The 26,754-nt window shown below is 48.0% G+C and overlaps 1 protein-coding gene across 2 annotated transcripts in view; it reads left to right on the top strand.

Moving 5' to 3' along the window:
- The window catches only part of BMERB1 (bMERB domain containing 1), a 1,034,991-nt gene that overhangs the window by 981,127 nt on the left and 27,110 nt on the right, over positions 1 to 26,754 (top strand). For both annotated transcript variants that reach the window (XM_069647125.1, XM_069647126.1), the window contains exon 5: positions 20,591 to 20,673. In XM_069647125.1, the coding sequence (XP_069503226.1) occupies positions 20,591 to 20,673 (83 nt within the window). The remainder of the gene's footprint in view (positions 1 to 20,590; positions 20,674 to 26,754) is intronic.

Here is a 26,754-nt window from a genome sequence, read left to right as displayed (position 1 = left end):
TATTTAAGGAGCCCTGATCCTTTTCCAAACCGCGTCTCAACGCGGTTTGTTCGGATCGTGTCTTTGCTGCCTTGTGTGAATTCCAGTGTTCCTGCTTGCTTCCTCCTTCCCTTGTTCTGCCTGGGGAACCCCCTGTCTCTCTGTCCTTGCGCTCCCTCCTTCTAGTTCCTTCCTGTTCCTGGGTCCTCCCTGGCTTCCCTTATCCTGGTCCCTGCCTGTCCCTCTTTGTCCGCCCAGTCATTCCTGACTCTATTCCACTCCAGTCCCCGTGCTCTTCTCATTGCCAGCCTGCCCTGCTTGCTTCCTTGCCTTCGTCCCTGGTGGTACGATCTGCTTCCTGCCTCCGGATCTGCATTACGCCGGAATACCTCTGAGGACTTTGAACCATCTACGCAGAGGCTCCCCCTGCCAGTGCTTGCACTGTCCTGACGCCACACTAATCAGGGGTGAGCAATACCGTGGCGTTGGGAGCCGGTTCGCCTCCAATCCGGTTCTATTCGGGCTGGGGTTGGGCTGGTTCCCCGTGCCATTAATCACGTCTCTTCGGATCCTCTGACAGCCTGGCCTCATCATCAAGAAACCCAACCGGACGAACAGGTACGCAGCGTTCTCGTGACGCTAGTTACAACAGATTGAGACGCCTGTCTTCTGACACCTCGGACACTACGATGGAAGAAGATCCGGGTCTTCGTAATGAACTCCAAGCACTTCGTGCTGAGATGGCGGCGCTTCGTCAGGAAAATGTAGCCTTACGCCAAATGATGACACAGAATGTTGGTGCCATTCCACAACCCGAAGGTCCCATGGCTCACACGGCTCCCATCAAGTTCGATGGAGATCCCCGCCGTGTGGGAGAATTTTGTAATCATTGCCGTATACTCTTTCTATTCCGTTCATCCCACTTTACCAATGACAAAGCCAAGATCGGATACATCTTGGGCAACTTATCTGGGAACGCGCTTGCCTGGGCAACTCCATTGGTCGTTACCAATAATCCAATCCTGAATGATTTTCTAGCCTTCGAGAAAGCATTCTTGGATGTGTTTCAATCCCCCAATCTGGCTTCAGCAGCGCAGAATCAATTGATGGACATACAACAAGCCAATACCGATATCATCTCTTACATCAGCCGTTTCCGTCAGTTGGCAACTGACTCCTTATGGCCAGAGGTAACGCAGAAGACCTTGTTTCGCCGTGGATTAAGAGAAGAATACAAAGATGAATTGCTACACATTCCGGAACCTGACGATCTACAGAAACTTATTGAACAAGTATTAAGGATAGACCAGAGGTTGGCCGAAAGAAGAGGCGAAAGACGACGTTTTGAGAAGGGAAACCTCAGACCACTGACTCATCCTACCGGGATGTCAGCACCTTCGGATGCTACCCAAGAACCAATGCAACTGGGAGCTGTAAGGGGCCCATTATCGGAAGAGGAGAAGAAGCGCAGGAGAAGTCTGCGATTATGTTTATACTGCGGGGGTGCTGGTCATTTTCTGGGAACCTGCCCTTTGCGTCCTATCAAGAAAGGGGGAAACTAGAAGACCTGTCGTCTAAGGGAAAGGCTACGACAGGTCCTTTCTTACTCTCAGACCTTTCCAGCCCTGGGTTACAACTGCCCCCAATGCAGCCTGCCGCCCTGATGACTCTGGGGATAACTCTGAAGTGGCTTGATAAAAGGATTGATGTCCAGGGTCTATTAGATTGCGGGGCCTCCGGTAACTATATTGATGAGGCATTCGCCATCAACATTGGTATGCCTTTACTTACCAGGAGAACTGTTATACCAGTAGAGGTCATCGATGGTACACCTTTGGCTTCCGGTCCCATCCGGTTGCATACCATCGGCATGCTATTACAGGTCATGGGGCATGAAGAAAGGATAGCCCTCGACGTCATCAAGTCACCTTCGTATCCTGTGGTTTTGGGACTGCCCTGGCTTTTGCGACACAATCCTACGATCAATTGGGAGTCCCGTACTTTGACTTTTGTTTCTGCCTTTTGCCTGAATGAATGTCGCTGCCACAACACCTCCTTGAAGCCTACAACCATGATCCCTCTAGTTCCAGGGGAGGACTCATCTGCTTTATGCTCTCTGTCCCAGATTCCAGAAGGTTACGCCGACCTTCGTACGGTGTTTTCGGAGCCCGGAGAAATACCTCTTCCTCCTCACAGGACGTTTGACTGTTCAATAGACCTGATTCCTGGTGCTGTGATTCCTCATGGGAAATTATATTCTCTAACGCAGTCTGAAAAACAAGTACTCCGGAATTATCTAGATGATTGTTCTAAGAAAGGTTACATCGTACCCTCCAAGTCATCCGCCGGTTTTCCGCTGTTCTTTGTTAAAAAGAAGGAGGGGACCCTGCGACCCTGTATCGATTACCGTCAATTGAATGACATAACACTCAAGGACAGGTACCCCCTACCATTGATTCGGAACATCATGGAGTCCTTACGTTCTGCCAATATCTTCACTAAGTTGGATCTCCGAGGAGCCTACCACCTGGTTAGAATCAAAGAGGGCGACGAGTGGAAGACAGCATTCAAGACACCCTTTGGGCACTACGAATACAGGGTAATGCCCTTCGGGTTGTGTAATGCCCCTGCCGTCTTCCAACGGTTTATGGACAACGTGTTTGGTGATTTGGTGGGCATTACGGTCTGGGTTTACTTAGACGACATCCTGATCTTCTCGGACGATCCAAAGTTACATGTCTCGCACGTTCGTGAAGTACTTCTGCGATTGTCACAGAATCACCTATACGCCAAAGCCGAAAAGTGCTCATTTCACCAGAATAGCATGGAGTTCCTGGGATACGTAATCAGCAATGCAGGTATACACATGGATTCGGGCAAAGTGAAGGCTATTCTGAATTGGAAACAACCACATGATTTGAAATCCCTTCAACGATTTTTGGGGTTCGCCAACTTTTATCGGCGTTTTATCCCACAGTTTTCACAGTTCACGGCCCCATTGTCACGCCTAACCAGTGTCAAGATACCTTTCCTTTGGGATCATGTGGCATCAACTGCTTTCGAGCACTTAAAGACGGCGTTTAGTACGGCTCCCGTTTTGCGTCATCCTAACGACGAGCTACCATATGTCATCGAAGCAGATGCCTCCGACTTCGCTGTTGGGGCGGTCCTACTGCAGAAACATCCTACTTCTGGTGACGAACATCCTGTTGCCTATTACTCGCGGAAACTGACCTCCAGTGAGCTGAACTACGCAGTCATTGAAAAAGAACTCTTGGCCATCAAGACGGCATTCGAAGAGTGGAGGCATCATTTACTTGGTGGTCGTTTTCCTGTAGAAGTACGTACCGACCATCGCAACTTGCAGTTCCTACGATCATTGCAGTGTCGCACTGCTCGTCAAGCCCGATGGGCCTTCTTCTTCTCTCACTATGATTTCAACATCACGTACATCCCTAGCTCCCAGAACCAGAAGGCTGATGCCTTGTCCCGATCACTGGAAAAGGAAGAAGTGGGGGACGGTTTGAACATGCCTATGATATCTCCCAAACACTTTCTACTAACCTTAGCTCCGCATCTTCAGAGGATCATTCGAGAGACCATGAGGGATCCAGAACGTATCGACCTGCTGAAGAAACCTCAGATCTGCGAACGCAATGGGTTTTTGTTCTTTCTGAACCGGTTGTACATACCTTCGACTGCTCTTCGCTTGGACATCCTACATGGATTTCACGACTCTCGAGTAGCGGGTCATCGTGGTATCAGGGCTACCCAGGAATTAATCTCCAGACAATTCTGGTGGCCCGGATGGGCCAGAGAAGCGAAATTATACGTGGAAAGTTGTCCTGTCTGTGCTCAGACGAAGACACCCAGAAGAAAGCCTTTGGGGCTCCTCAAGCCTACTGAAACACCTCCCTACCCTTGGCATACTATCGCCACCGACTTCATTGTCGAGCTTCCGCCCTCTGCAGAACACACTTGTGTCATGGTGGTTGTGGACTGTTTCACTAAATACGCACACTTCGTTCCATTCATGAAGATTCCAACCTCCTCCCAGATGGCATTGGCTTTTCTACACAACATATATCGGTTACATGGACTCCCAGAGAAGATCATCTCTGATCGTGGTTCGCAATTTCTTTCTTCTTTCTGGCGTCAGTTGTGTACTCATCTGGGTATCCACAGGGCCTTGAGTTCAGGCTACCACCCGCACACCAACGGCCAGACCGAAAGGACGAATCAGACCCTGGAGCAGTACCTACGTTGCTATGCCAATGCCACTCAGTCAAACTGGTTAAAGTACCTGGACCTGGCAGAAGTTTCCTATAACAATGCGACCCATGCTGCCACTGGCATCAGTCCCTTTTTGTGTTCAGCTGGACAACATCCCAAGTTGGTTCCCTTCTCACCTGTGGTGTCCAGTTCCGTTCCATCCGCTGATCACTTGGTCTTCGAGATCCAGAAACAACACGACCTGGCCCGGAGAACCCTTACGAAGACACGCGAACGCATGAAGGAGCAGGCTGATAGGGGTCGAACCACGGAGCCCAATTTCCAGGTGGGCGATCTGGTTTGGTTGTCATCCAAAAATTTACCTGTTCGTAATTTACCCACTAAGTTGGCGCCCCGATTCTATGGACCTTTCAGAATTGCCAAACGTTTGTCTTCAGTGGCTTTTCGATTGGTGTTGCCCCGCACTTGGAAGATACACCCAGTATTCCATGTCTCCCTTTTGAAGCCCTATGTGCAGGATGTCTTTGGACGTTCTGGTCCTCGACCCTCCTCTGTCCTGGTTCAGGGGGTTCCTGAGTTTGAGGTCCAGGAGATCTGTGATTCACGGATTCGTCGGGGTGTACTCCAGTTCTTAATCGACTGGAAGGGTTATCCTGCTTGTGATCGCACCTGGGAGCCGCGCTGTGATGTGCACGCTCCCCGGCTTGTCCGTGAATTCTTTCTTCGCTTTCCCTGGAAACCTGGGGCCCCGGGTCTTTCTGGGAGGGGGCATAGTGTCACGCCACCTGTCCTGGGGTCTCCTTACCCATTACGGCGCTCCACGTCTTGGAGGTTGTATCCTCGCTTCCGGCTTCGGGGTTCGGGGGTGTCCCGGGTCTCGGGCGCTTCCGGGTCTCCTGTGCACGCTGCTTTGCGCATGCGCGGGCGTCCACTCTCCGCGCTTCGCGCATGCGCAGTGCGCAGGATGCTCGATTCTGGGAGGTATGCGGCCCAAGCCTCGTTGTGGGGTATCCAATGCCTGGGAGACGGAACGGCTTGCGTTGCAAGCCTCCCAGGTGTTGGTGGGCCTATTTAAGGAGCCCTGATCCTTTTCCAAACCGCGTCTCAACGCGGTTTGTTCGGATCGTGTCTTTGCTGCCTTGTGTGAATTCCAGTGTTCCTGCTTGCTTCCTCCTTCCCTTGTTCTGCCTGGGGAACCCCCTGTCTCTCTGTCCTTGCGCTCCCTCCTTCTAGTTCCTTCCTGTTCCTGGGTCCTCCCTGGCTTCCCTTATCCTGGTCCCTGCCTGTCCCTCTTTGTCCGCCCAGTCATTCCTGACTCTATTCCACTCCAGTCCCCGTGCTCTTCTCATTGCCAGCCTGCCCTGCTTGCTTCCTTGCCTTCGTCCCTGGTGGTACGATCTGCTTCCTGCCTCCGGATCTGCATTACGCCGGAATACCTCTGAGGACTTTGAACCATCTACGCAGAGGCTCCCCCTGCCAGTGCTTGCACTGTCCTGACGCCACACTAATCAGGGGTGAGCAATACCGTGGCGTTGGGAGCCGGTTCGCCTCCAATCCGGTTCTATTCGGGCTGGGGTTGGGCTGGTTCCCCGTGCCATTAATCACGTCTCTTCGGATCCTCTGACAGCCTGGCCTCATCATCAAGAAACCCAACCGGACGAACAGGTACGCAGCGTTCTCGTGACGCTAGTTACAACATCTTGTCACGTTTAGAAATCTTGACAGGGATGTCCAGCTCATACCTTAGTATAGTTTAGGAGTTTCCTTGCAGAGCAATCTCAAATGGTCAAGGTTGGCTCATTTGTATCTAATCCTAGCAAGGTAGGCTGTGGTGAGCAGCAGTGCGAGCAGGCAGTTCACTGCAGAGTGAACCATTTTGCAGAGCTTGTGAAAACCTGGTGAGAGGGGGAGCCCTTGAAGCAGATGCCTATGCTGGGTTTTAAACTAACCCGAGCATCAGCGTGAGCGGCAGTGCGAGCAGGCAGTTCCCTGGAGTTCCCCTGCAGAACCTCAGTGGTCTGGGGTGGAAACCTACGTGAAACTAGTAAAAATCCTCCACCTCCGACTGCAGATAACAGAAATTGGAAGAACAGGGCACACACAGGGTGTCAGTGAGGGGCTGACAGCCTGTCGGCACTCCTTGAGCACTCACTGAGCAGCGAGCAATGAAGGTACGAACACCCAGAAAGCCATTTACTTTTTGAAGGAGGCCCAAACAGCTGATTAGAGCAACATCTGAACGGGAGTGAAGCCGTGCAACTAAGTGAAGGAAGCAAAAGGCGTGGATACTTTGGATATTTTGTTTTCCGCAATTGTGGTTTTGGAATGAGACCCCTCGTGCTCAGTGAGAAGTGGAGGCGGAAGTCTTGGCAGTGCGGCAGTTTGGCGAGGGGTCAACCGTGGACAAGTAACCTTGGGTGGTAAGTGTAGGCCTCACACATATTGGATCAGTATTTTGAATTACAATCTCCCTCAAAGTTGTACCACATATAGGACTTTTGCAGCGGCTTTAAACTGAAAAATCTTACACACAATTGCTCAGTGCCTGACCGGGACCTGTTACAATATCAATAGAATTGCCTCTTCTATTTTCCCTAGGGGAAGGAACCTGCAGTTCAGCCAAAGTAGCAGGAGTTTGTTTGGACCCTAAATTGGGGAAATGGAAGGGGGGGCTCTAGATATAAAATCTCAAGCAGACAAAGTTACCGACTACTTTAGTCCGGCAACAAGTGCTCCCTTACGGCAGGAAAATGCTCTGCACCTGCAACAAGTAAGGGAGCAGGTGGAGTTCACAAACACGTATTAAACCGTAGTTTATGGACATGATACAAATCAATCACAAGAGGATCTAATGGAAGCCAGTCAAGTGCCAAATGATAGATTGGAATCACCCGATTGAACAGAAATATTTAGTTTACAACTCCGATACATTTTCAACAAATGCATCTACCGCATTATCATGCCCCCCACGACGTCTCTCTGCAATGCTAAGTCAAGTGAACGCGAAAGTGGCTGACAACTCGGAGGAATGCCAAACCCTGCTACCTAAGGAAATAAACCAGGTTTTGAGTATCCTGGTTTCTTTATACGAAGGATTGAAAGTAGAATCACCAATCTACACAGCTGGAATCTATTTTGCTTAAATTTAACAATATCGGAATTCAAGCTGAGATCAAGGGTTTCCTTCAGGCAAATCCTGAACAAAAACAGCAGCCTCAAGCGGAAAAGGCAGTTTCAGATAAAAAGAAAATGTTTGAGTGTTGAACTAAGACCGAGTTAAACATCTTTGCGAATTCTGAAAATGTATCAGGCGGGACAGAAACTGTTTTGGAATGCATTGAACAGGATAAAAACAATGGCATGTTCCAGGGAGTTGCATCACTGTCCTATGCAGTATCTCGGAATTCGAGGCTCCAAATTCTCAGGTGGTAATGGTGAACTCCAGAGAAAAGCTGCAAAAAGAAGTTCCAGGAAAGGTGAAATGTAAATGAAGAAAGGCAAAAAAAAATCAGCCTGAAACTCTCACTGCAAAAGATGTCATCATGAAGAAATCGAACAGGCTGCCATCAAGGTCTTTTCTGAGAACCTTGACAAATCAGTCCACTGTTATGACGGTGCTCAGAAATCAGCAATTAGAACATCTTGCCAAGTCTCACAAAGGCTCTTCTGGGGCGTCAAGACCCCCTAAGGAAATAGTATTACTGGTCTCTGAAAACCAGGAAAAGACAAAGAAGGAGAATTGTGTCCAGTTTCCCTCCATAGGGGCCTCATGTGAGGTGGTAGGTTAGACAGCTCCACAAATGACGGAGCCATTGTGGCTCACATCGGTAAATACAGAAAATAGATTTGCCACTTTAGAAGTCCAGACTGATGGTCCTCCAGCTGGTTGGAGCTACACTGTAGAGCCTTCATTTCGGGCACCCTTGGGGGTGGCAAACACTGAGTCTAACCCGCTTAGTCTAACCTCACAGAAGCCATGTGAGCCACTCGGGGACACCAGGGTAATGAAATGGAGCAGCGGTCACTTTGTATAGAATCCAAGTCTTATTTGGGATCAGAGGGAGGTGGCGTTAGATCGTACAAGGAAGCATTGTTACAAGGGCAATCCTCACAGATCCTGAGTTTTCCCATTTTCAAGCAGCAGAGTTGTGGGGCCTTAATGAATTCCCAGATGAATATGGGGCTAGAAGAGCAACAAGATCAAAGGAAGGTGAGCAGCATTTTAAGAGAGGCTCGTGGAGCAGATTATCTTCCCTCACATCAAGAAACCCCTCGCTACTGTGTCCGGGAATGGTTAAAAAATGGGCCAGATGACTATAGAAAACAAGATTTGGCTCCCACAATAAATTATTGCTTACTAGTTGAATGCTTATTGCCAGAATATCGTGAAGTAATCCTTAAAAGAACGAACATTCTAAGGTTGTTTGGGTCAGTCACTTATTTGCTTTCCATAACTACGAGGGATATAGCAAGAGTTGACTTTGTTGATCCCTACAGGACAGATCGTGCCTAGTGTTCGATTTGATTCTAAAGGAACTCCAGTCACTTCACCAGGTGCATTTCATTTGACAATATACCCAGCGCCTTTGGTAGTTTAGGGGTTCCCTCAAAAGGATCCCGTAGAGAGAAGCTTCCCAAATGAATTAATAGTCTCAGCAAACTTTCATTCAGAAGCAGGGCATAAGGTTATGTCATCAAAATTCTCTTCCAAGGGGCGCTGTTGAGCAGCCAGCAAGATGGCTGCTTAGCTTATAAGCTCCGTGGCCCGTGTGCTACATATCCGCTACGATCAGCGGTGCTTTGTGCTTGCGGGAGCTGAGACCACAGGCATTCTACAGCCCACCGCCTCTGCTGCATCCTGCCCGGTTTTCAGGCGAAAACGGACCTCGGAGGTCACTCTGCCGCCGTTGGAGGCCTTTGGGCCGCGCTACATCATCTGAGGCCCATCCCCCCCATCGGCCGCGAGGGTTGCTTGCCTGTGGCTTGGGCGCGCCGGCCTGGGGCTCTGACATCGCCCCCCTTCTCCGCCCTCCCTCCCGGGACTACACTGCCGGCGGCTCCTGTGCGGCGCTTTCAGCTTTCAGCCGCGGCCCGCTCCCCCCTCGGGGAGCGTCGGATCTCGGATCTCTAGATCTCCCGGCACGGCTCCTTTCGCCGTCCGCTCCTGCCCGGGGGTGAGGACGTGGTGGGGGCTGCCGGAGCGGCCCCCGCACTACCTCCTCCTGTGGACTCCGTCTTGCGGCCTCTCCGACCGTTCTTCCTGGTCCCCCGTTGCGGCTCGGGCCGGGGCTGCACTGGGCCCTCCCCGTGTCGGCAGCGCTTTCATCTGCGTCCCACTCCCCCAGTGGAGTGGGCCGTGCCCCGCGCCGGGCTGTCGCAGATCTCTCGCCGCCCACCCCCTGCCCTTGGGTGGGAGCGACGGTGCAGGCCCCGTGTGGGCATAGAGAACTCCGGGACACTGCGGGGGCCGCTGGAGCGCCCCCTGCACTGATACCATCAGAGCACGCCGGCTCCGCCGCCCGCTACACAGCTCTCCTGCGGCGGCTGGGAGAGGTGGCTGTGCCGAGGCCTCTCCGTCGCTGGCTCCGGCTGGGGTCCTGGATATTACCTTTGCAGATCGGAAGCCTGCTTTGGACTGGATGTGCACCCACTCTGCGGTCTGTTGGGCCCCAAGGTGAGGAGTGGGTATTAACTGGCTACAGTGCACTGCTCCCATCTGCTCTGCCTTGTCCCTGGCCTTCGCCTGTTCTTTTCATGAAAATGTTATCGTCCCCCAGGCTAACCAGGCTCCCCTGCGACTGCTCTCCTTTTGCTGGTGCCGCCCTGCACTACCTTCATCTCTTCAATCTGCGTGCCTACTACCCACGCACCACGCTGCTCTTCAATACTTGCCACCCTCTGCCTGACCCCCCTGGCTCAGGGTCGGGCGCTACTGAGTGCTGTCCCCCCCGGACCATACTCCCACCCTGATTCTTGGCTCGCCCCCTGGAAGTGGGCTCATACCCCCAGAGCACATCAGTTTGGGGTGGACCTTTGCTTCTTCCTCCCATGCAGATACCGACCCATCACTGACTACGGGCCCTGATCCTTTCTAAACCCCCTGGCCCCCATTGCTGCCTTTCAACGAAGCGCTCGCTGTTCTTATCAAGGCGCCCCCTAAGATGTCCGGCAAAGCACGTGGGGCAAACAAGGCTGGAGCAATGGACAAGTTTGCCAAAGCCCTAGCCAAGCAGGACCAGGCTGGGGCTGCCCTTCTGCAGGACGAATCGGATGCATCCGCATGTCCTCCTCAGCCCGACCTCACATCAATCATGGACTCTATGGCCAAGAACTTTGCGCCATTTCACAAAAAATTAGATGATATAAATGCCAATGTAGCCTCCCTGCGCACCAAACTGGACCAGCATGGCACTAGGCTGGTTGAGGCCGAAACCACGATTGGGGCCACCGAGGATGAGGTGCATGTGCTCCAGAATACGGTCTCTGACTTGGTGCGAGATATGAAGCAGGTCAAGACGAAAGTGCGATGATTTGGAGTCCAGATCCCGCAGGAATAATATTCGCATCGTAGGGGTTCCCGAGACAGCCCTCAAGGGCAAAATGGAGCCTGCAGTCGAGACCCTTCTGAGGGATCTTCTGGGGGATCCACAACTCTCCTCGTTCTTTACCATCGAGCGCGCCCATCGCTCACTGGCCCCTCGTCCCAAGCCTGGCGACTTCCCTAGACCGATTATAGCCAAGGTTCTCAGCTTTAGAGATAGAGAGCACATCCTACGGCTGGCCCGTGAAAGAGGAGAACTGAGACTTGAGTCCCAGGTTATCTGCATCTTCCCTGACTTCTCTGTTAATGTTCAATTGGAGCGCAGGCAATTCAACGGTGTGAAAAAACTGCTCATAGAGAGGAGGGTGGAATATGCCATGTTACTCCCTGCTAGGCTGAAGCTCACCCACCGTAACAAACTGTACTTTTTCACTGTCCCTGAAGAGGCGGTGAAATTTATTGAGTCACATATTCCTGTTCCAGGCCCCGAGGGTGATCCAGTTGAGGAGGGCTGAGCCGGCCTGTCATGCACCTGTTACTTGTGGCATTGTGGTACTACTACCGCACCTGTTATTTGCAATTTCCTTGTAATTTCATTTAGCCTTTTCCTCGTGTAATCTCCTACAGTCGTAACTCATGGTGAAATTTCATGAAGTGCATCAGGGGACATTGCTGTATGGTTTACTGAATATGGTACCTGTAATTGGATCCTTTTCCAGCCCCTGCTCACTATATCCTACTGTGTAGTCTCCTACAAGAACTCAACTTAGGCACCGCTGTACGCTATTTGGTGCACTCCACCGTTCAACTATCTTAACCGGGCTCACGGCAGCAGCTACCCCCACTGCAGTTGCAATGCCTTGTTTGGCTTCTTTAGTTCAGTGGCTGTTCCCCTGTTTGGTTTGGGGACTGGTCCAGCCCCGTTGGGCTGGGCGCAAAAGCCATGTGACTCTGGGTGGGTCCTTGGGCACTGCTATGTTGGGGGTGGCAGTGAGGGACGGGGGAGGGGTTGTTGTGGGATGTTATAAAAACAAAAATGGCAAGATAGCGGCAGCCTTTGGTATTACACATTTGGTTGCTGTACAAGTGACCTACGCTCACTTGACAAGGTATGTCACGCATTACTCGGATCCCCCCTAAATAGTTACTGAATGGCTATTAGGCTAATGTCCTGGAATATCAGAGGGCTCAGCAACTACACAAAGGCATGTAAGGTCATGGCTTATGTCCAGAGGCACGGGGTCAAAGTACTTTTATTACAAGAAACCCACGCCCTCGCTCCATTATCGTCCTCTCTTGCCCCGTCATGGGGCCCCAACAGATATTACACTTCGTTCTCCTCACAATCCAGAGGTGTCCTCACCTTGATTCACAAGTCCTTGGAGTTCTCCCTCCGCACCAGCCACATAGATGTCCAGGGTAGATATGTGATCCTACACTGTTTCCTTGCCAATGTGGAGTGCCTTCTGGTCAACACATACGCCCCATGCATTGATACACCCGATTTTTTCGACCACATCCTCGACATTCTCCTTGCCTATGTTGGGGTTCCCATCATTTGGGGTGGGGACATGAATCTCATCCTTGACGCCGACCTTGACAGATCCGGTGCGGCACCCAGAACATTGTCCAGGGCCGCTCGCCGCCTCCATGCACATATGCTCTCTGCTGGTCTCGTGGATGCCTGGAGGGTACTTCATCCAATGTCGAAGGAGTTTACATTCTACTCCTCTGTCCACGATAGCCACTCCAGGATTGATCTCTTCCTTCTCTCTGCTGGGCTCATGGGCAAAACTCTCACCACTCAGATTCTCCCTCGCACATTCTCTGATCACTCCCCGATCACCTTGGACATTGCCTTGCACCCGGCCCTCCCTCAGCACTCTAACTGGAGGTTTAAGTCTGACGCACTACACAATATAGTCTTTAAGGCTGACATCCTTGCAGATATTACCTCGTTTTTTGATTGCAACAAACGCCATGATACAACGGACGGGGTGCGATGGGAGGCCTTTAAGGTTTTTATTAGGGACATGTGTATCTCCAGGGAGGCTGGGGTCCTGAAAGATATCAGAAACTCTCTGCGCCGTTCGGAGTCCAGACTTGGGGAGCTGGAGCGCGAGTATGCGGCCACCCCCTCCCCACCCAAACTGGCGCAGATTAGAGCTGAACTAGACAACTTCGAGTCCCTCGCCCAAAGCGAGATAAGATACCTTGCTCGCCCTATTGCTGCCCGTAAGTATGGTGAGGGGGAGAGACCAGGCCGCACCCTTGCCCGCCTTATTCGGACTGAGGGAGGTAGAGCCCGAATTGATAGTATTATTGGCAACGACGGAGTGCGACATTGGTCCGACCGGCCCATTCTTGAGACCTTCGCAGATTTTTATGCAACCCTTTATGCCCAGAAACCAGAGCACAGCCCGCAGGAACTGGATGACCTCCTTGACCGCATTCCAATGTCCCTTGTGTCCCCGGCCACCAAAGAACAACTAGATGCTCCTTTTACCCTTGATGAGATCACCACTGTCATTTCAGCCCTCCCTAAGGGGAAAGCCCCTGGTCCGGATGGCCTGACCGCCGAGTTCTATCAGGAACATGTTGCTCTACTGGCTCCGCGCCTCCATGAGGTTTGGGAGGAGTCGATGCGCCTTACCACCCTCCCCCGGTCCCTGCGTGAGGCTGTCATTACCGTGCTTCCTAAACCGGGTAAGCCTCTGGATGAATGCGGCTCATATAGACCTCTATCCCTTATCAATACCGATACTAAGATCTATGCCAAAATCATAGCAAACAGATTCCTCCCTATCATGAAATTCCTGACTCACCCGGACCAGAGTGGATTTGTTCCTGCTCGGTCCACCGCCTTAAACATTCGGCGGCTATTTAATGTCATGTCTAGAATTGACCCCCAAGCCAACGCAGTGGCCGTGACATTAGACGCCCAAAAAGCGTTCAACATGGTCTTGTGGGCTGTGGGCTGTGCTGGAGAAGATGGGGATTGGCCCACACATGATGTCCTGTATTAAACTTCTATACACTGACCCGGTGGCCAGAGTCCTGGTTAACTCTCACCTTTCGGCTCCTTTCTCCCTCCACAGAGGGACACGACAGGGGTGCCCTTTCTCTCCCCTTCTATTCGCGATGGCCATCGAGCCCATGGCTGATAGTGTACGAAACAACCAAGTGCACAAAGGGATTCGCCTGCGGGATACTCCCGAAATTATATCACTTTATGCTGACAATGTGCTTTTGTATATCAGGGACCCCTCAGTTCACCTCGACCCGATCATGCGTGAAATTATTAAAATTGGTACATTCTCGGGCTTCACCATAAATTACTCTAAATCAGAAATCTTTCCCCTTACTCCTGATACCTCCCAACCTGCGTGCGAATTCCCTCTCAAATGGGCTCCCGAGGGCATCAAATACTTGGGGGTCCAGGTGTCCCTCTCAAAATCCTCCCTATTGACTGATAATTATGGGGCTGCCGCAAAATACGCTCATGCCAGGTTTGAAAAATGGCGTAACCTTCCCCTCTCGCTCTCAGGGAGAATGTCGCTAATAAAAATGATTATCGTTCCTAAACTACTATATGTGTTTGCTAATGTTCCACTCTGGCCCGGGAAACAATACTTTGCTGATCTGCACTCTGAGTGCGCCCGCTTTCTTTGGCATTCTGGTGCTGTGCGCAGAAAGTGGCAGCATATGACCCTACCTTACGAGAGGGGTGGCTTCAATGCACCTGACATTGCTCAGTATTGGATAGCCGCCCAGGCCCAACATGCTACATACTGGTACCACCACCAGTAAAACCCCCCCGCATGTTAAACTTGAAATCCTTGCGACTGAGGAGGTGAATGTCATGTCCTTGATCCTGTTTCACGCATATCGCACGCAGGCCCCTGCTGACCCAGTTGCCTCCACTGTTAGGGCGTGGCGGCAGATACTGATGCCTGGTTCTTGCTCCCCCCCATACTACAAATGGCTTTCCCTCTGGTCTTTCCCCGGTCTCGCCCCCACTCAGGATCAGCTGCTCATACGCCACTGGTCGGACTTGGGATACCGATCATTCTCCGACCTCTTCCCTGACGGAAAATTCATCACCCCAGATACGTGGAGGCCAGGGCACTCCGGGTCCCCTCTTGAGCTGCTGCAATATTTCCGTATTAGGGCAGCAGTCCAGGACATGCGGTCTTCGTACCCGAACGAACCCCCCCAAGTCCCCCGAGGTCCACTATATAGCCAATTCCACTGGTGGTAGGGGTATTGTATCCTCCTTGTATAAAATGCTGATGGCCCGGGCCGCTGAACCCCCCCCGCACTGTTCGTGATTCCTGGAGTCGGGATCTAGGATTAGACATCACAGATGATATCTGCTCCAGTATGTGTACGCACACTCGCAAAGTCTCATTTAATTCTAGAATTAGATGTATCCAATACAAGCTGCTCAATCGCCTGTACTACACCCCTTATGTGATTGGGAAATTTGCCCGGGATCTTCTCCACCCCTGTCAGAGATGTAGATCTGAAGAAGCGGACCACGCACACATGTTCTGGTCCTGTGAAGCATTGGCCCCGTTCTGGAAAGCGGTGCTTGAGACCCTCTCTGAAATCATAGGGTTCTGCGTAGACCCTGAACCCCTGTCTCTCTTGTTTGGGCTCTGGGAGGGGGCTGAGGCGAAACGAGTGGCTACATTTTTGAATGTGGCAGCGAGCATAGCCAAGAAATGCATTCTGCAATGCTGGAAGCGCAGATCCCCCCCTTCCCTGGAAATGTTGCTGAAGGCCCTCACCTGGACGCAATCCTGCAAAGAAGACTATATTAACTTGCTCCCTGCCAATGCTCGCCCTAAATACATATGGACAGAGTTCTGTAGCTACTTGAACAGTAAGGTGGACTTAGAGCTCTTATCATCCCCTCCTTCCCCCACCCTGGGAGCGGATAACTCTACATGATGCATGCCTTCACTGTAATCTATCTCTGGTGGGTCTCTATCGGACCTTCTGTAGAACATATGGTTCATCATTCACGATTGTACATGCAATGTGTGTCTTTGTTGTAATGTGTGTGGTACTGGCTGCTACTTCTTGCCAATAAAGAAAGGTTAAAAAAAAAATATATATCTTCCAAAGAAGATGAAGGAGAAGAAGATTGGACCTGGATAGGGGGTTTCCTGAATGGCCCAAGGAATGGGCACAGGACGCTGCAGGACCTTTAGTAACATTGGTCTATAGCCGATTTCCTGGAATTCAAGTGGTCATCTCAAACTGCTTACTGACTCCGAATTGGGTAAAATATTGAAATGATACAGTATCATTTTGCTACAAGAAACCTGCTTAATCAGAGATGTATAAACTGATGTTACGTATCGGTATCTAATTTGGTGAGGTCAACTGGTTCTGGCCGTCCATCAGGTGAACTTCTGACTTGGGTAAAAACTGGTGTGGGCATGGAAATAATATCTGTGGATGATGCTACGAGGGGTTTATTAGTAGTCCATGTGAAAATAATTGCAGAGAACATGGAAATGAATCTCCTCTTGATAAATGTATATTGGCACAAGGGGGTCTGCACACTGGATGAGATATTAAGGACAGTTGCCATGCAGGCTAATTGTTGACATGAATTGACACCAGGTGGTAAGGTAATATTGGCGGGAGACTTGAATGCTTCTTGTATAGATTTTTCCTCCAAATGTCCTTGCAGCCACTGCCCCTTGCAAAATAACTATATAAGAATATGTGACTGGAATTGGTTAGCTATTTTGGAGGGACAGGGGTTTTCTATGTTAAAGAGGTCTCATGGAAACATTCAACTGACCATTATACTTGGCACAATGGAACTATTGGCTCATTACATATTATTGATGAAAGCCTCTTAGAGTGGAGTATGCCTTTTGTTTATTATTGCGACCCCCCCCCCCCTTGAGCGACCATTCCTTTTTGACAACGGGATTAAATATCCCATGTGGAAACAACTTAGCTTGAGGTCCCATAGATATTGTGATGAATGCTGCAGGTAATCACATTTCATGTAACCCAAATCGGGTTTCCCAGGTAAATCGGGAATTTGAGAATTGGTTGGAACGACCCACATGGGAGAGCCAATACAATACTCTGACAGTGGATGCCTTTGCTCCATTTGTTGGCAAGGTTTTATCTAGGCCGAGTGGACCTCACCATATTGCTTGTAAAGGTCAAAAAGTAAAACAGCATCTGCATAGATTCGACTTAGAAGTAGCACAGCAGAAAAGTAGGCTAAGAGCTAAAATAAAGAGTATTAAGTTGCCAAGGGCTGGGGAGGAAATTAAGATTGTACATGCTCTAAAAACAATATGCTCAAATTATGAAAAAAAACTGGGTTAGGGGCCGCAGAGCCATTCTCTTGCAGAATGATTGTAAAAACATGCTGAAGGTCTTGGGTACAAAAGATTCTTCAGTGTTCTGGAGATTGGTAAATGGCAATATGTCATCTCAGATTACACTCCAAGCAAATGCTGTGTCTGAAGCAGAATGGGTCTTACACTTCAAAACTGCTTACTCAAGATACTCCCAAATAAAAATAAAAAATTCCTGAAAATAAAGATTGGAAGCTTGTTATTGACCAGGAAACTATTTTTGAAATTGTGAGTAATATCAGCACATCGAGGGCCCTGGGTCCAAATAAATTATCCAATCTCGTTATCCATGGTAATCCCCAAATTTGGCCTCATATGTTGACTCTGTTGTTTAGAAATGTAGTGGCGAGCAATCATCTTCCTGACTATTGGCAGATTGCCCATGTAATACCAATTTACTAAAAGGGGCTAAGATCTGACCCTAAAAATTACCGTCCGATCTCTATTCTGGATGCCGACAGCAAGGTATTGGCTGCCTTGCTGTTGCGACATTTGGAAACCTGACCAAACGAAACGACACGGCTACAGAAATGGCAGATGGGATTTAGAAAATCATTGGGAACAACATGAAATGGATTTCCTTTAAAGTCCTTTCAATCACTTGCTTGGAATACAAAATACAACTCAATTTTCATAGCAACGATTGATCTCTCATCTGCCTTTGACAGAGTCAACAGGGAACTCCTGTGGAAAAAACTGCAGGGATGAGGAACACCTTTGGGTCTCTTGAGACTCATAATTGCCCTTCATGAGTATTCAGCAATGTAGGTGAGACTCAATCATAAAGGCTTGCTTTCTCAGAGGATTGTCGTTGATAGAGGAGTCAGAAGGGGTTGCATATGGGCTCTGTCTCTTTTTAATTTGTACATGTTGGACATTGGGGAGTCACTGAGTCATGCTGCATTTGCTTCGCCCAAATTATCACAACTAAAAGTAACATGGATTAGCTATGCTGATAACCTCCAGTTGTTCGACTGTATAGAGAAAGGCGCGCAATACCTGCTATACTCCTTCAATGGCTCCTTCAATGGCTACGCACACTCAGACTATCTAGCAATACAGTTGGGAAAGCCTAAGATCGAGGGACTGGGTGAGGGCCCATACGTTGGCCATGTTGAATGAAGTGAGACATTTAGATTTAAAGTTTGGAAAATGTTCAGTTTTGCAAATTATCAAATTCTACCAAGATAAATTCATTCTGATCTGGAGAAGAGTGCTAAATGTCCAGAAATCTTCTCCCCTCCCAGCACTTTGTTTTGAACTAGTCATATGCTCTCTAGAAAGCACGGCTCATTGGAGACTTTTGGGTTTCTATCAAAAAATACTTGATCCTGTGAAAGCCTCCTTACACTGTGATCTTTACCTGACAATGTGTTAGCTGAGGGATTTTGTTGAGATGTGTCACCATCTTGAGTAAATTGGGATTATCCTGCTGGAAAATCCAGAAAAAGTGAAACAGTTTTTTTATAGTCATTTCAAGGTGGAGTATAAAAAACAAGGTAGTGTGGCACCGTGTTCACTGAGATATCCAAATAGACACATAAGGAGGTCATTTTTAAAATTCAAATTGAACTTCTATCCAACAAAAGATGTGCTTAGTAAATACAGGTTAATGTTGGGTGAAGACCTGGGTTGCCATTTTTGCTGTGATATATCCTCTGTTGAATCTCTATTCCATCTGGTTACAGAATGCTTAGCCTTTTAGGGGAAAATTACTGTCTTTCTAAAGAAACATATTAAATGGAGACTTCCATATAGTGGGGATGGTGAGGAGATTTGGAAAGCTTGCATTACTGGCCATACCACTTCTCTTGTTATATCCATTGTAGGATTTTTGGACAGTTTGAAACTAGAGAGTATAATGGTACAAAAAAGTGAATGATTTGGATGAAATCTCATGAATTTATTGTGAAACGTTTATTGTTTTTAATACCATTGTGTTGTTTTATTGATAATTAACTCTCCTTATTTCTGCATTTGTTTTTTTTATCATTTGACTTTTGTCTTGATGGAAGAGGATTTTTATTTAATTGCGATGTATTATGTCTTTTTGCTTTGTGGTTTTTCGTTGTGGATATACTGAATTTGTTTTGGTTGACAGTTAATTGTATTTAACTATATGACCAATAAAAAATAAATTTTAAAAAACGTAGACCATGCTACTCTCTTGTAATGTTTAGAAAACCTGACAGGGATGGCCAGCTTCAACTTTAGCATGGTTTTGGAGTTTCCTTACAGATAGATCTCAAATGGTTAAGGTTGGCTTGTTTGTATCTAATCCTAGCAAGACAGGCTGTGGAGTCCCTCTGGTTTATCCTTCGTGCCTGCTGCCTTTTAACATTCATCTTCAATCTTCAGTGAGTATCCTTCAGAATTTCCAACTGCAGCATCACTCTTACGCCAATGATACCCAGATATATGTTAAAGTCACTGGTTTCAACAATGTCTTTTCACATTTAGTGGATGGCCTGGTGAGGTCCACCAATGGATGATTTGCAATGGTCTCCAGCTCAACCCAGCTAAGACGCAGGTCATGCAGAAGGGTCTCAAACATCTAATTAACCATTCTTAGCACTCGCCGCTTCTCCGCACCGTTTTTGTATTACCCACATCTTTCCCCAACATGGTGAGAAACTTGGGGGTGATCTTGGAACCTGATCAATCACTCTCACATCAAATCAATGAAGTGGTCAGATCTGCATTCTTCTATCTTTGTCCAACTAGGCGGACCCTCCACTTAAAGAGGATCATGTGTCGGTAGTGAGCACCCTCAAGCTCAAAATTGAACTGTGCTAACGCTTTGTACTTCTGCATTTCTGATAAGCTTTTACATAAGCTGCAATTTGTTCAAAACACTGTTCAACTTGTTTTTAGACTTCCCAAAAGTTGATCTATTTCCTCCCATTGCCTTGATCTCCACTGGCTCCCAGTCCATTAGCGTGTTGTATTCCAACTATTATGTCTTGTATACACAAGTGCACTCATGAGATGGCTCCAACTTACCTATACACTAGGATCACTATGTGTAACCCAGTCGGGGCAATTACACATACTCGTCGCATCACGAGAGGTGACAGATGTGTTTGGAATTAGCTGCCCTTAGAAATTCGCTAGGCAGGATTCCTTATGTATGTGTAGGAAAACATTGAAAATTTGCCTTTTTCTATAAAGAGGACATTTATTCCAGTTTCTCTCATTTCACCTGTCTTGTTCTAGATGCAGTCCATTCTGACTGGTTCCCTGAAGATTCGCGCATTCCAAATAATATATTACTAGTACTAATTAAGCTCAGCAGAGTGATTTTCTGATTTTAACAAGTCAATCGAGCCTTTGAATAATAGTTGATCCACTGTTCACCCCAGAGAGCATTGCATGCACCTTGCTTCAGGTTATTTTGCATTTTTGTCAGGTTCATTGTGTGTGTTTTTTTTATCGACAGGGAACAAGAAGAAGACAAAGAAATGGCTGAATTTCTTCGCATCAAGTTAAAGCCTATCGACAAAATAACACGGCATCCTCCTAGTGAGTTTTAACATTTTGAAAATGATGATACAATAAATATTGATGCATATTGCTCTGCTTTCAAAAAAAGGAGCGCATACTTTTTAATATTTACCAATTGACCTAGTGCTGAGGTCATTTGTGGAAACAGACGTATGATTGAATATATTTTTGAAATGTTGATGTACCATTAACATATGTTTATGGCTAGATTATCTTCACATCTGAAACATGATTTCTTTATTTTGACACTATTACAATTTCTCAATCGAACTGGACTTTAGTAAAAAAATAAATATATATAATAGCATGAAGGAAAAGGGAAGGCTGTGCTAAAATGATTCAGCTTTCCCCACTACAAATTGCCCCAAGAATCATGCACTCCTTCCCCAAGGTAAGAAAGCCACCCTTAACGGTTCAACAACACTTCTTTCCCTCAGTCAGATAAGTCTTTCTAGATGCCATCTTGGGTTGGGCAGTGAATCTCGAGAGGAAGAAAGCCCACATTCTCAAGCTACTGACTCTTCAGCTCAACCCCACCATCAGATTGAACAAAACACCTACTGTACCAGTGCATAATGCCCTGCATTTCCCGATCTGTGCAAGATTTTCTAAGAGATGGGCAGGTAGTGCTTAAAAATGCCACCTACCATTTGATGGGAGTTCAAGGCCTCCACACATACTTGCTGCCCCACCAAATTAAAATATCAAGGACTAGAGGACTCTTTCCAAGTGAGGCACACCTACCCGTCTGTCTTTTTGGTCTTTGGAGCATTCGTCCAAGGGCAGGCAATCCTCTCTGCGCAGCTAAAACCCCTGCAGACCAACCACCAATGGACAAATTCCCACGAGCTGAAATATACTCCATCGGAACAGGCCATTTGCAGAATTAGGCCTTCCAAGGGAGCATGAAGAGCATCAGCAAGTTGTGCTATTTGGCACAGTACAGACCACCAGCCGCTACAACACCAACTTTACTGTTCCTCGAGAAGACAAACTGCTGCAAGACCCTGGCCTTCATCACTTATACCTTCACTGTAGGTAGCATCATTACGGCTCACCAGTATAGCCTCAACAACCACTCTTACTGACCACCTCTGAGAAAATTGCCCCTTCCATCATTTATAACCCCATTGGCTCATCTGCATCAAGCCTCACTAGTACAATCCCTTCACTACAACAGTCAAGATGGCTCAATCTCCACACCTGTGCTTAAAACACCAACTAAACCTGTGTGTGCATGTGTGTACTATCATTATCATCCACCACTCTCATTTCTACTGCGTTAAACCAAGGAAACTAGACCAACGCCAGCCCTACGTTCCCAAGGTTCCTTCCTCAACACATTCTCTGCTACCCTACGGCCGCCATATTCTTAACTTCACTAGTGACTTCAAACCCCAGTGGGTTTTCAATGTTGATACATGGTTTACATCAGACTACAACCCATGCTGCTCGCACCCAACCTCACCATCCCTTTTATCCCAATCATGGGCATCAAGATACAAGGCAGTCCTTGCTTCATCTCAGTCATTAGCCTTCCAGATCATCCGTTCCATGTCCTGAAACAAAGAATATTCTGTGCTGACACCCAATGGTTGCTATGCCCTAGCATGTGATGAGATCCTCATATTAGTTACTTCAACCTCTGAGTGAATACTCTGAACTACATCTCCTCCAATCGCAGGGACACCATTATCTCCTACTACTTTTATCTTCAGCATAAAAATACGAAGCACACACAAGTGTAGGCCTGGGGCTCAATAAGTCATAATAGCTAATAACCGTCACTTCAAACTAAACCCATGACTTGAATGTATTACTCCCCTTATTCTCTTTTCTATCAATATCATCACCAACATCAACACCAACAATTGTCTCGGGAAGATAGCTCAGGGGCAACGTGCTCGCCTTGGAAGCAAGACGACACAGAGCACCACAGATTCGATCCCGGGTCCATGCTTAGTAACCTCTGAGTATTTAGCGCGTTATTAATAACCTATCATATCGTAACAGCCCAATCGACATCAAGCATGACCGAAGTCAGTTGTTACTCAGAGCAAACTGTTTCCCGGCATCTTCAAGGCCCTCAATAAACATCTACACTCTCTCCAACCCTTATTTCTCCATACATATCAACCGGTTCACTAAGCTTTCCTCAAAACCATATCAGTGTCTAAATACAACTGACCTGCTCTAAATCACCACGTCAAACTACTGATAAACAGGCTTTTTTCCACAGAATGCAAATGCAAAATCCACATAAAAGAACATTCTCAGCCAGAATGCATCAATAAATAGCCTCATATGGAATCTAGCTGGAGCATCCACTGTTCCCTTAGGTTCTCTTGCTTTGTATTCTCCATTCACCTCCCAAGAACTCTGCTAAAAACGTAACACCTTCACCAAAGACACCCAGACAAATAGCCCTACCAAACTACTTACTCACTGCACTGCCAACAAGAACACCCCCCACTGATACTGCCATCTTTAGATATAATCCAAACCTCTGACTGGTGAAGTCAACGTCCTGTTCCACTCACCTCAAGGTTCCAAAAAGCCCTGCCACCCTGATCAAGGAATGCACCCACACCCGAGACAACCCTGGGTCCAACATGGAATCCAACTAACGTATGACTGGCATTGTACGTGTACCATTTGTTCACCCTCAGCCCCTCTGATTCTGCCACCACTGTGATATTACTAAGAAGCCCTTCCTGAGGCGTCCTTCTAAATCCAGCAAGCCTCTGTGCACTCAAGCACTATTGGTCGGTGCCCAAAAACATGCATGCCGCAAGAGTTTGCTTCATCGGGTATCACTATCCTACGCTGATGGCGAGCAAGCCTTGAGGAACTATATGCAAGAGCAGCCCTGAAATCGTGTAACAGTAGGTAGATGGAATGCAAACACACAAAGTAACAAAAACAAAGCAAAGCAAGAAACATTTAACACAACCAGCCGACAGTCCAACAGAGTTCCAGTCCAGGAGAAGAGGTTTAACAGGGTGGTCAACAAAGGTCCAGTAATGGGGCTCAGGTCAATCAGACACGTTTAGTCCATGCTTAAAGGGTAAATAAGGCACAATTACCCCACTTCAAGCCCTGCACACAGTAAACACCCACTCAGTGTGTGGCTTGTTCAAGCCACTTGAGAGCCACCAGATGAAAAAGAGTATCATTTCCTGGCATATGAAGCGTACATGTGAAAATACTGCCCTTTTCCATCCACAAGGGGAGCCTGTGAGTACAGGGTGAAAGGAGATCAAAGCAGGTCCTGCCGGTGATAGTATGGATGGCATTACCACCCTGCAAGAAAGTCCAAGGAAGTCAGACAAGGAACAGAGGTTCTGTTGGACATTGAGAACTGAAGTGTAAACCATTACCCACCACCAGGTCACACATTTCATGGTACAGTATAGCCGCTTGAGAGTTCCCACTTTGGCAGTAATGAGGTTCAGAGGCCACTCCAGACTCCCTTCAATCTCATGGGCACTGTCATCTCACACCACTTCAACATACTCCATGATGGAACCAACTTAAAATACCCCTACCTAGAGTTAATCTGGTCACTTTCGTATTCTCTCTTCCATCAATACACTCACCACCCACAAGAAAGATTGCACATGTCAGAAATCAGTTTGGATCCAAAGCCAAATTTGTTTTCTGCTAACTTCAATACCTGCCTTCAGCACCAATTCCTTTCCTTGCTTAACAGACTGTTAACCCAATCTGATAACCAAAAGCCCCTCCACACCACTGCCACAAATGCTCAACTATACTGGTTACACCGCAAATCAGCAAGCTCAAACCACTCTGAGAAACAGGGTTGAGTCCATATTGTGCAAATACAGAATCTGCATCAAGATCAGTCTCAAGCAAAGTCTGCACCACACACATTTTGTGGCACAGCCCTGTCTCCAGCCTCGTCTCCCCGCAACTCTTCTAGCAACCATGAGGATCCGGATCCTCTCCAGTATCCACCGCTTCCCAGACTTGGTGCAGCACAGGAGATGGCTACCAGTCTGCATTGCACCAGATATCTGCAAGATCAGGGATCAGGGCTTGGACTCTGGATTTTGGTCTTGCAGGCTTATGGACTCCAGCTGAAGGTCTTTGTCAAGAAGCTACAAAGTGGCTATCCGTCTGACACCAGGGATGAACTAACATTTTCTTAGGTCCCTGGTCCCTCCCTCTGTGCCCAAACAATTCCAGCTTCTTGTCTCTGTGGTTTACATGTCCCCATATTTCATTTGTGGCTTTTTGTAGACACTTTCCGGGCTTATGGTGGGCTCATCAGGATACATCAGTGATTCTCTTCTCCTGAACTTCTTGGATATCTAGCACCATAACCCCATGTCTTATGGGTCATCTGTACAGGGGTCAGGCGCTAGACTCTATTGCAATCGTTGGAACCCGGGATTATCAAGTAGGTAGTGATGGGCTGGTAGATCTCCTGGGCCCTTTAAGGATAAAGTGATGCCCTTGCACTACTGCTTTATCAGGGATTTGGGTACACCCTCTTGGCCCCCTTTCATCTTCCTCTTGCTTTTCTCCAACTTCTCTTTGTGCCTCTTTTCCTCCTCCCCGCCTCAGCTTTCTTGCCTCCTTAAGACTCCACCATGGATTATGTTGATTTTCCCCTTCCCTCCTCTCTTTCGAATACCTTCTCCGGATTAGTTCTCCCTCCTCTGCTCCTTTGTATTCCATTACCACCTCCACTAATTCCCTCTAACACCTTCTCGGTTCTTTTCTTTATTCATTCTCCATCCTTCAGGCCCATATTTCTTAACCTCTGCTCTTCTCTTATCCCCTTCAATCCTCTTTCTCGCTTCACCTCCTCCTCACTTCTCACTGTGCTCCATATTCCTCCTACTCTTTTTCCTATTCCTCATCCGCTCGTCTCCTCTGTCATTGCCACTCTTTTTTCCTCCACTCTTCCCTCTCCCAACTTCCTCTCCACTCTTCTCTCTCCTACTTTCCTCCTTGTTGCACTGCCATGCTTTATCCTGCACCTCACTCTCCATACTCCCACCTCCGACCCACTCAAATGTGATTCCTGTGGGTAGTCTAGCATCAGACTAACAACTGTTAATTTTTGTATGCCATAAGGGCTTGTCTTGTGATTGGGTGATTTTCGGTTAGAAAATGGACTTCTCATCTGTTTGTAGTTGTCAGGCAGACCTTGCAAGAGCTCCATTAGTGGATAGTATAACATGCCCTCCCGCAACTTGAATTAATACCCTGAGTAAATTACGCAACCGCTTAGCTCACAGTCTCCTCCATTCTACCATAATGTAAGATTAAGCGTCTAGCATTTTGGGGGCTGCAGGAGCATACAGGGTCCGTAGTCTGCTTGGGGAGCTGCACTCACGTTTGTGCATTTGAACAAATCATGGCTCCCTTTTAGCATTGTGGAATTTGTGGACCACTCTGTGGCTGCTCTGCAATCAATGTAGTATTTCTCCCAACACCTGCTGTTTCTTCCATCAGGGACGTTTAGTCCTGTGTTACCAAGCTGTTTTGAGGGAACATAACTGATTTGCCCCCCCAAGAGAAGGAATGGAACCGTTGAGATCTACCATAACCCTTCAACAGGGCCTATATCACACAGCGGGTGGCTGTCCCTGGCCACCAGAGTCACTCCAGTTTGATCCCCAGCCTTCAGTCTGTGACTTCTTCACAGTAGACAATCTTTCGCAGTGTAATGTTAGGGTATACTTGATCTCACTCTATGGGATCAACACTTGCACATCTAGATTTTACCATTTCCCCATCGCTATGAAAGGTGGATCAAGCAAATGAAGAGTCCTGTTTAATACTGCTTTGCTGTTCAGCCGTGATACAACCATGTGTGCATCATCCACGAAAGGTGCGCAGATATTAACTAGTTACACTTGCTGTCCCAAACTTGAAGTGGGATTAAGGGCCCACCTTAAGGCATAAAAGAAATAGAAAAAATACTATTCCCACTGCAGGTTTCCGTCTCATCCCACCTTCACGGTAGTTACTGAATCGTCAGGTGCCAGGTAGTTTGCTGGTTGGGCCTGGGGCTAGGTCCAACCTATTAGTGGCCGCTCAAGGTTGCTGTGGCAAAATTGACAG

Source organism: Ambystoma mexicanum, chromosome 2q, assembly GCF_040938575.1.
Source record: "Ambystoma mexicanum isolate Mex_15411 chromosome 2q, UKY_AmexF1_1, whole genome shotgun sequence".
Taxonomy (NCBI): domain Eukaryota; kingdom Metazoa; phylum Chordata; class Amphibia; order Caudata; family Ambystomatidae; genus Ambystoma; species Ambystoma mexicanum.
This window is presented reverse-complemented; position numbering and strand designations above follow the sequence as displayed.